Genomic DNA, 10783 nt, shown 5'->3' on the forward strand with positions numbered 1-10783 from the left:
TCTTCACTGGGGGATTCTAGGCAGGTGCTCTACCACTGAGCCACACCCCAGTTCCTCACTGGGGGATTCTAGGCAGGTGCTCTACCACTGAGCCACACCCCAGCCCCTCACTGGGGGGTTCTAGGAAGGTGCTCTACCACTGGGCTATATACTTCCAGCCTTCTTTTTACATTTTTATTTTGAGACATGGTCTCCCTAAGTTGTCCAGGCTGGCCTTGAACTCACTCTGTAGCCCAGGCAAGTCTTGAACTTTTCTCAGTTTGTTTTGTTTTGTTTATTTTGGTTTTTTGAGAAAGGATCTCACTATATAGTACCAGCTGGCCTGGAACTTGCTCTGTAGACCAGGATGGCCTCAAACTCATAGAGATCTGCCTGCCTCTGTCTCTTGAGTGCTGGAACTAAAGGTGTGTGTCATTATACCCAGCAAGGCTTTGAGCTTTTGATCCTTCTGCCTCAGCCTCCCAAGTAGCTGGAATGACAAGGCCCACCTAAGCTGCCCCATTTCTGACTCTGACTGGGCTTGTCTTGCCTGATTGCTGTGCTGACTATCTTCCCCCACCTGACCCCTGGCCTCTGACCTGAGGCCAGCTCCCTTCTCTCACCCTCTTCCAGCTCCCTTCTCTCACCCTCCAGCAAGTACATCTGGCTTGGGCACAGCCCCTGGTGTTACTGGGTTGAGCTGGCAATCAGCCCCTCCCAGCTACTGCTTCCTCAGGACCCTGAGACCTGGGGCACCCAAGGCTCCCACTAAGCCTGTCTCTCTAGGGTGCAATGTGGGCATAGGCAGATACCTGGAAAGTGACATGGGAGATGAGGCAGGAGTCCTCAGTCCCTTCCTGGGCACTCAGGAAACTGTCTTAAGGTACCTGGACTGCTGAGATGGGCCCTGCTCTCTGGGTAAGCTCCTCACTCCCAGACTGAAGCTACCTCCCTAGGCCCTCTGGAGAGTTGCCTGAGTTCCCACTCCACTTTGAAGCTGGCACTTTAATTTTTTTAAATTTATTTTTATTTTATGTGTATGAGTGTTTGTTTGCATGTATGTAGTGCACCACATGTGTGCAATGCTCATGGAGGCCAGAAGAGCGCGTCGGATCCCCTGGAACTGCCTTTGGCAGTTGCTGCTCAATCTACTAAGAGCCTCATGGCAGGGGGTATTGAGAGTGGGGGGGAATGAGGGGCAAATTACTCTGGTGGGAGGGTTTGCTTGAGGTCCAGGTGTGAGGAGCACAGCTGGACCCCCCAAAACTGTGACTTTTAACACCTAGAAAGCTGGACTAGAGCCTAGTCAAGCTGTCCCTTTTTCCTCTGTGCCAGACCCTACCAAGGCTTTGGAAAATGTCTGTCAGATTGGTCCCACCTGTTCTAAAACCTCAGGGGACAGACGTTCATTCCAGCCTCTCCCTCAGCAACCCCCACCCCCTGGCTATTTTCCCAATTTGATCTGGCCCTTTCTGGCCAAGACTATCACCCATCCACACCCCTCCCCTCGTGAGAGATACTGACCCCAAGGGGAACAGAGGGTCTCTCTTAGCCCTCTGTCCAGGGTCTGGGCTGGGAGACCCTGTCTGATGGTAGAGGGGTTTGATGATAAGAGGCTGTGCATGTGCTGGGGCCTTGAAGCTGTGTATGGCATTTCGCACACACCCGTCCTTTTTAAAAAGGTTATTACATTTGTGTGTGTGTGTGTGTGTGTGTGTGTGTGTGTGTGTGTACCTGTGGTCAAGAGACAACTTGCAGGAGTCAATTCTTTCATTCCACCATGTAGGTCCTGGGGAATCAAACTCAGGTCGCAAGGCTTAACAGCAAGCACCCTTTCCTACTGAGCCATCTTGTCAGCTCTCCTCCCTCTGCTTTTGATTTTGAGACAGAGTCTTGCTACGTATCTAGCCTCAGACTCAAAATCCTCTTGCCTCAGCCTCCTAAGTTCTGGGATGACAGACGTGTGCCACCATACCCAGCTTGAGCCCTGGATTCTTCGTTTGGACTCGGGCTTCCCGAGTCACCTCAGTGTGAACTGGCATTCAGTGAACACCTCCTCTTCCACTCTCACTGCCTGTGATGTCCCCTATCCAGGCTGGCTGAGGTCTGGCTGAGGTCTGGCTGGCTGAGTTGCAAGGAGGAGGGTAGACCTTGAGGATAACAACCTAAAGGATGGATATAACAGCCCTGGGGAGACACTGGTCTCTACTTCCCCAGTGCTGAGATTACAAGCACAAGCCAATGTACTTGGCTGTTATATAGGACTTCTGGGGATTGAACTCAGGTCCTCGTGCATACAAAGCAAGTGTTTCACCAACTGAACCATCTTCACAGTCCACACCAAGTGTATTTTGACTCCTAGACAAACAATGAACTTGGAGACTTAGAGCTGGCTTCAGGCACCCACACTCTCTTCTGGGTGGTGCTCCCCCTCCATCCTCCTCAGAGAGAGCCCTCCCTCTCTCTGGGGCTCAAGTGAGTCTGGCCTCTAACCCTGCTGGCTCTGTCTAGGGGTCCAGGCCACCTCAACAGTTCCCACTGCCCCGAAAGGCTCTGTGACCTCAGTAGGGCCCCCCTCCCAGGTCCCTGTAGCTCATAGACCAAGCACCTGCTTTCCAGGCCTGTGAGTGTGGAGGGAGCAGACTTTGGGGACAGATGTTCTATGCACCTTTGATCCTGACTGGCAATGGGGAGATAGGGAATGACCTGAGAGAAACCTAATCCAGTCGGGAACAAAAGTGGCTACTGGGCTTGGAAGCTTTGAGTTAGGCAGGCTGGAGCATAGTGTGCTCTGTCTCACCTCCCAGAGGAACCACGAGGTGGAGCACCAGGGGTCCTGCAGGTAACTAGTTACAAGGCAGATAGACAAGTTGAGACATGTGCGATACAGCACCCCCTAGAGGAACAATGAGGTGCAGCCTCAGGGTTCTCTTAATATTAACACACATATCCTGTGAACAACTTCCCTTGCTCTGTCCCTGCAAAGGGAGCCAACAGACACTCTAACAAGTCTTGTCCCTGGGAGTCCTCCACAGAGGACTTGCTCCTCCCAGGATGCCTGGCTGAAAGCTGTCAGCTCACCAAATCTTTTCCCATCCCTGTGCCCAGTCCCAACCAGGTGCTTAGTAGAGACTAGTAAGACCCTACTGGGCGAGCAGCTTGGGAAGGACAACAACTCCCTCCTCTTACTAGAGACTGGCTTCACCTCATCTAGCCTCCAAGAATGCCCTAAGGCCTGGGAACTCAGATCAGCCACTACTATGGAAATTGAGGTTTCTTAATCTTTCTCCCTTTTTATCCCAGGAGGCTGGCCCAACCCAAGGTCACCAAGAGTCACCAGGACCTCTCCAGAACTCAGTGCATATGACCAGCTGCTTAGGCTAGGAGGTGCTCCTTGGAACCCAACTTTCTCTAGCCACATCCAGCAAAGGTCTGATGTCCCCATCTTCACCCCAGCCAGCGCCCCAGGCCCAGCCACCCCCTGGTCTGACCTTGGCTTCCAGCGTGGTCAGCCGCTCACTCATGTCGCTGAGCCTGGAACAATTCATGCACTCTACAAAAGAAGGAAAACTGAGGTGAGGGTACAGCAAAGACCCCCCCCCCCACAGGAGAGACAATATTAATGACAGTTGGGGAGGGATATCTCTAATGATTTTGCCTGCAAAACTCTTATCTGTATTTCAGAGCCTTTTCCTTGAGGCCCACCCTCCTCATTGTCCGCTCTTTGGGGACAATCAAGGAAGGCATTCTGGAAGTGGGAACATCTAATGAGAAGTCTTAAGGGCTGCATGGTGGTTGGTTCATGCTGAAGCCTGGAGGGGGCAAGAGCCAAGCAGGGAGGGACATCTTCAGCCAGCACACCTGGGGACTGCTAGGGGCTGGCAGTGTGGTCAGTAGTCACACCTCTAGAAGCTCAGTTGGTGGAGTGCCTGCTAAGTGTGCTTGCAACCCTGGATTCCATCCCCAGCACCACATAAACTGGGCATAATGGTGCATGCCTATGATGCTAGCACCAGAAGTGGAGGCCAGAAGATCAGAAGTTCAGGGTCACCCATAGCTACATATTGAATTCAAGGCCTGCTGGGGATACATAAGACCCTGTCTAAAACCAACCAACAAATAACCACAACTCCCTCTAAGCTGGCACTTGGGAAGCTGAGGCAGGAGGATCACCAAGAGTTCTAGACTAGCCTACATAGCAAGTTATAGACCAGATTAGGAGATACATATGGCTAGGGAGATAGTTCAATCAAGTAGAGTGTTTGCCTCCCAAGCATGAGGATCTGAGTTTGATCCCCAGAGCCCGTGTAAAATGCCAGACATGGTGGCATGGGTTTGTAATCCCAGAGTTGGGAAGGTGAAGGCGGAAGATCCCTGGGTGTACCAGCCAGCCAGCCTAGCCTATTTGGCAAGCTCCAGGCCAGTGAGAGGCCCTGTCTTAAAAGACAATGTGGAAGGCTGAGCATGGTGGCGCACATCTTTAATTCCAGCACTTCGAAGGCAGAGACTGGCAGATCTCTGTGAGTTCGAGGCCAATCTGGTCTATATAGCCAATTCCAGGCCAGCCAGGGCTACAAGTGAGACCCTGTCTGAAAAAAAAAATGGTGGACGGTACCCAAGGAACAACATCTGACCTTCACATGCACATGTGCATGCACCACCCCCATATGCATATGTGCACAGAAACACATTCATGCACACACTCACACAGGCACACAAATAATAATTTAATATGAAACATTATAATACAATGCAAAATGAGGTGTTTAATTTAATTGCTGTGGTCTGGGGAGGTGGCTTAGTGGATAAAAGTCCTTGCTGTACAAACATGAGGCCCTGAGTTTGGATCCCTAGTGCTGCTGTAAAAATTTGGGTGTGACCATACACACCCAAATTTTGTAAGCCCAGATGGGGAATCAGCACATCAGAGACAAGAGGATTGCTGGGGTTTTCTGGCCAGCAAGCCTAGTGGGAAAACATCGAGTACCTGGTTCGGTGAGAGACCTGGTCTCAGTGGTAATGAGATAGCTCTCGTTCTAGGGGATCTGATGCCCTTTCCTAGCCTCCATGGGTATTGCATACACATGGTGCATTTATGTAAGTAGATTAAGAGAGCAAAACACCTCCAGTCTCTTGCAGGTGTGTCCACACATGTACACAGGTACACACAAGTGTACACACACACATATCCCACATATACAAACAAAAAAACTCACCTGTCATGGTACACCCCCCCCACACACACACATGCACACACACATCTAACACATACACACACAAAACCACCAGTCATGGTGCACACACACACATGCATCTACCCCACCCCCCCCACACACACACAAAAAAACCCCACCAGTCATGGTGTTCCCCCCAGGCCCTCACAGTCGGTCTCCTGGGTTTTAATTGTGTTTATGTCTGTCTCCCCAGACCAGAGCTCTTTAATGTGGAAATAGATGCTTCAAAGCTGCTCTAGAGAGCTTTTATTGCTTTAGAAGTCAAAGGATGTTTCAATTCCTCTCTTTCCTTCACCCATTTCAAAGTCTGGACCCACAGGAACCTTCTGGAGAAACAGATGCCCTAAGACTTGGGAGGTATTGTGGTAATAAGATAGCTCCCATGTGGGATGCAGGGCTATGGACACAGGCTGCTGGGAGGCTGAGAGACTGCACTCCTAACAGCCTGGCAGAGGCTGTGGGTCTTTGGAAACTTTGGTGCTGCTCCATCCAGGAGAGGCGTTGGAGAGGGGAGCATGTGTGGTCCTAGCGTAACTGAGTTTTAGGACAAAGCCCTAGCTCTAGAGAGCCCAAACAGGCTAAGCTAGGTTACCTGCCCTGGTATGCCAATTAAAGAGAGAAATAAACTGGGTACTGTAGTGTACACCTATAACCTCAGTACTCCAGAGTGGAGGCTGGGATCAAAAGTTCCAGGCCAGGGATAGAGATGGCTCAGCAGTTAAGAGTACTGGCTGCTCTAGCAGAACACCTGGGTAGGGTTCTCAGATCCATATGGCAGCTCACAACTGGAATCTGTAATTCCAATTCCAGGGGCTCCAATGCCCTCTCCTAGCCTCCATGGGCATCACATGCATATGGTGCATTTTCATGCAGGCAAAACATTCATATACATAAAATAAAAATAAATTTAAAAACATTTTAAAGTTAAAGGGCAGACTGTGATACCTAAGCAACTGTCTCAAAAAAAAAAAAAAAAAAACAAAAAAAAAAAAAACCTAAAAGCTGATAGGGCTCAGATCTAGGCAACACCAGACCCTGAAATCATGAGGCTCCTTAGAGAAGCTGAGTCAACCAACTCCCAGCCACCTGTGAGTTAACAAAAGCAGTCCGGGAAGTTAATGACCAATGTATTGTGATCACCAGAGCGTGCCCCCATGGGCTGGGCTGACAACAGGTTTCCCAAGCCCTTAGCTGTAGTTAATTCCTGGAACTCTGTAATTGTAGAAAAACATGTTTTACAGTAGCTGTTTTCCCCAATATGCTTTACCAGGTACAGACCCCACGCCCTCCATTGAGCAAGCAGCCCCCAAAACCGCCCCAAACAGCAGAAAAATGGTCTCTTTTTCCTCATTCTTTCCCTTTATAAGCTACCCCTCTGCAGCCATTAGACTGCTGGTTCTTCCTCACACCTGGGTTGAGGACCAGGCCCGCCTAAACTCTCACTTTACCAGAGTCCTCTTTGTTTCTGTTTCGTAGTGATCCTGACCCCTGCCACCTTTTTATCTAACAAAAGCAAACAAAAAGCTCCTCAAAACCCAAAAACCAAAGTCCAGCGAGGTGGCTCAGTAAGAGCACTCACTGTGCAAGCATGAGGACCTGAGTTCAAATCATTAGCACTCTAAAAAAAAAAAAAAAAACCCGCCAGGAGTGGTGCTGAGGAGATGGTTCAGCAGGTAAAGGTGCTTGCTGCCAAGCGCGACGACCTGAGTTCAGTCACTGGAACCCACATGTAGCAGGAGAGAACTGACTCCTGTGGGTTACCTTCTGACCTCTGCATGCACATATGTAACCCCAGCGCTGTGGGGGCTAGAGGCAGGAGGATCACTGGGGTTTGCTGGCTGCCAGCCTAACTGTAGGTTGAGTGAGAGACCCTGCCTCAAGGAAATAAGGTGGAACAGGACACTTGATGTCTTGCCTCTGCAAGTGCATATAGAGGTGTGTGCACACACCACACAGACACAGACACAGACACAGGCACACACACACACACACACACACACACACACACACACAAATAAAAAAGAAGCTGTGTAATAGTGAAACACAGGGAGTGATCAATGAGGTCTTGTAACCTGCCCACCCCCACCCCAGGAAGGATTAGGACTGGACCAAGAGCTATGCATATATGCATAATTAAACAGTCCTGGCCAGGATGGAGTCCAGATGATCACGGTCTCAGCTCTGGGTCTGCAAGGTGGTCCAAAGAAGTCCTTATTGCCTGAGGGGATAGGCCAGCTCTCAGCAGAAGACTGTGCCTGCCCCAGGGTGCAGTCCCCTTTTTGTAGACAACTGTCCACATGGACTGGGGCAGGGGTTTTGGAATTCAATACAACTGGACATTAAAAAAATGTTTTTGGAGGCAAAGTCTCACTATGTATCCTTGGCTGGTCTGGAACTCATTATGTAGACCAAGCTAGACTCAAACTCACAGAAATCCACCTACCTCTGCCTATAAATGCTGGAATTAAAGATGTGTGCCACCATGCTCAGTTTACTTCTTTTTTTTTTTTCTTTTTAATTTTGTGTGTGTGTGTGTGCACGCGTGCCCACGCACATAAATACAGTGCCTGTGGAGACCAAAAGAGGGTGACAGATCCCCTGGAGCTGGACTTACAGAGGGATGTGACATGGGTGCTGGGAAGTGAACTCTGGTTTTCTATAAGAGCATCAAGGACTCTTAACCCTGAGCCATTTCTCCAGCCTGGTGACTACAGGTTTAGAACAATGACTAAAGACCTTTAGGAGCATTGGGGACGGGGGAGTTGGGGGACGGTGTGTGTTCTGGAACAGGACAATGTAGAAGCTGACAGTAAGATGCCTCTTTTACTCTTATTTCTGTGCCTTTAGTATGGAAGAGGGGATGAGCCAGGTCAGGTGTCACTGGTTGTTTGACAGATGCCCCTTGAGTGGTAAACATAGCTGTGTGTAGAGGTAGCAGATGACTCAAAGTCAAGGAGACAAATGAAAAATTAAAACAAAGTTGCCGGGCTACCAGTCTGCTTTGAGTTAGTTGCCTTGTGGCCCAGGTGAGAAGTTGCTGATTTGTAGTCCCAGCCCCTCGCTCGGGGACTCTAGGCAGGTGCTCTACCACTGAGTCACACCCCAGCCATCACCTCCCCTCACTGTGTGGCTCACCCGGGCCCCACCACCCCCACTTCCTCCCTCCTACCCTGGGTTGCTCTAGGATTTATAAGCAGATTTTAGGAACAAGACTCTTTTCCCCTCTCCATAAAACCTTGTCACCCCAATACATAAAACAGATTAAAAAAGACGGGAGGGAGTAAACATTGAGCATTAATCCACATAGAAGAAAGTATACAGTATATAAAGTTGGGACTAGGCAGAACTTCACACATAAAAAGCAAGAAGTGGGTGAGGGTTGAGTTTCTGGTTTAATGAATGCAGCTTCCCTAGAGAAGAACAGAAGGCGAGGAAACAGAAAGTCAGAGAATCCACAGAGAGATAAAGGCTAGCATGGCTGATGACTGACACAAGTAACATTTTGCAAGTTGGAAGGCAGTCAGGGGCTATGTCTCATCCTTGCAACCTGAAGAGGGTAGGAGGTCAAAGCCGTGAGACCTTCCTGAGGCTGGTGCAGAGAGAAGTCCTCTGGGGACAGGCCCAGCCAGAGCAAAGGCCCATAGACACTGGTCTGGGAGACCTCTGATGAAAGAGCAAGGTCCACAGAAACCTGCTTCTGCAGGGCCCCCAGTCAACAAGGGTCTGCAGAATCACAGGGTCCCAGGGGCTCCTGGTGCCTCACAGTCAAGGATTCCTGAATCCTTAAAGGAAACCTGAACAGGATGGGCAGAGGTCAGAAGAAATAAGGAGCCAGTCATGCACCAACCATCATCCCAGTCCCTGTCCAGTGCTGTCCAGTCCCCTCACCCATCCCATCCCCCACCTGCCCCTCCCACCTTATCTTGCAACCCACACCCATTGTATTCCCTCAACCACTTCCTAACTCACCCCCTAAGGATCCCCCCATCAACCTGGAGGCTGTATGATATTCTTGAGGCCTTTTGTGGAGTTTGTCAACCCTGGTAGCTTTGGAAGACAGAACAGTATAGATAAAGTAAGGCTCTTTGGGTCCCCACATTTTATTTTATATTATTATTATTATTATTATTGTCTCTTGTAGCCCAGGCGGATCCTGAACTCCCTTATGTAGCTAAGGGTGACTTTGAACTGGTCCTCCTGCCTCCACCTCCTGAGTGCTGGGACTACAGGCATGTATCACCATACCTTGCTTGGAATGATGCTGCAAAAACAATTTACACCTTGAAACTAGCACTCCTGCCCATATTGGGGGTGGGTCCCTACCCTACCCCAGGGGGGCAACAGGAAGAGCCAGAAACTCACAGTAGACCTAACTTACCTTTGACCCTTCTAGGGTACTAGGTGAGGCATACATTCCTGAGCCCTCTACAGGGCCCCTTGAGGGCTGTTTCCAGGGTCTGAAGAAACATAGGGCCCTTTGCAGGGCGCAAGGTCAGAAGAGGGAGGGGAACCTTGGGGTCCGCAGGGACCTGTCTCTGGAAGTATACTGGGTCCAATCCAGTTTTTATGGCCTTGCCTGACATGGTCAGTGTGCAATGGCCTGACCCTTGGCTGGCACAGGGTAGGGGAGGAGGTGTTCCATTCTCCAGTCATAGTGAGGCCCCTAGGAGATCCAACCAGCTTGGACACCCCATGCCACCAGCCTGGGTAGGTGTGGCAGATCTGACCAGTTTATGGCTCCCCTGGAGTCTTTCACCAACAGGCAGTTAAAACATGTTTGTTTAACTTGCTATAATTATTAAACAGTGTTGGTGGGGTTGATCCTGTCCCCAGAGGCTCTGTGACCTGAACAAGGACCTGCCCACCCTGCCCTGGGCCTCAGTGGCTCTCAGTAAGATTCAGGCTTTAGAGGCTGGAGAGATGGCTCAGCAGTTAAGAGCACTGACTGCTCTTGCAGAGGACCCAGGTTCAATTCCCAGCACCCACATGGTGGCTATGAATCATCCTTAACTCTAGTTCCAGGGGAATCTATCGCCCTCTTCTGACCTCCGTGGCATTACACGACATGGGTGCACTCACACACATACAGGCAATATACTCATACACATAAAATAAAAATAATAAATTTAAAAATTTTTTTTTAAAGATTCAGGCTTTAAATTTTGAGATTCCGAGGCTTCAAATTACTTCCAATTGCTGTCCCAAGACACTCAGACCTGGAGGAAAGGGGGCCAAGGCATGTTTCCTGGCAACTAGAACAAACACCAGGGGCTAGAAGGATGGTTTAACTGTTAAGAGTAGCTGGCTGCTCTTGCAGAGAACCTGGGTTCAGTTCTCAGAACCCACATGATGGCCAAAAACAACCTGTAACTCCAGTTCCAGGGGATCCAATGCCCTCTTCTGCTCTGTAGGCATTCACACATGTGGTACACTTAAATACACTCAGGCAAAATAGTCATACATACAAAACATAAAGAAAGAAACAAGGGGGTGGCACCTGAGGAACAATACCCGAAGTTGACCTCTAGCTTACACACACACACAAACACACACACACACACACACACACA

General features: G+C 49.8%; 1 protein-coding gene across 2 annotated transcripts in view; it reads right to left on the minus strand.

Moving 5' to 3' along the window:
- Col26a1 (collagen type XXVI alpha 1 chain) overlaps positions 1-10783 on the minus strand; it is a 167499-nt gene that overhangs the window by 21053 nt on the left and 135663 nt on the right. For both annotated transcript variants that reach the window (XM_008832302.3, XM_008832301.3), the window contains exon 4: positions 3471-3532. In XM_008832302.3, the coding sequence (XP_008830524.1) occupies positions 3471-3532 (62 nt within the window). The remainder of the gene's footprint in view (positions 1-3470; positions 3533-10783) is intronic.

This window comes from Nannospalax galili, unplaced genomic scaffold (assembly GCF_000622305.1).
Source record: "Nannospalax galili isolate Female #2095 unplaced genomic scaffold, S.galili_v1.0 scaffold675, whole genome shotgun sequence".
NCBI classification, from domain to species: Eukaryota; Metazoa; Chordata; class Mammalia; order Rodentia; family Spalacidae; genus Nannospalax; species Nannospalax galili.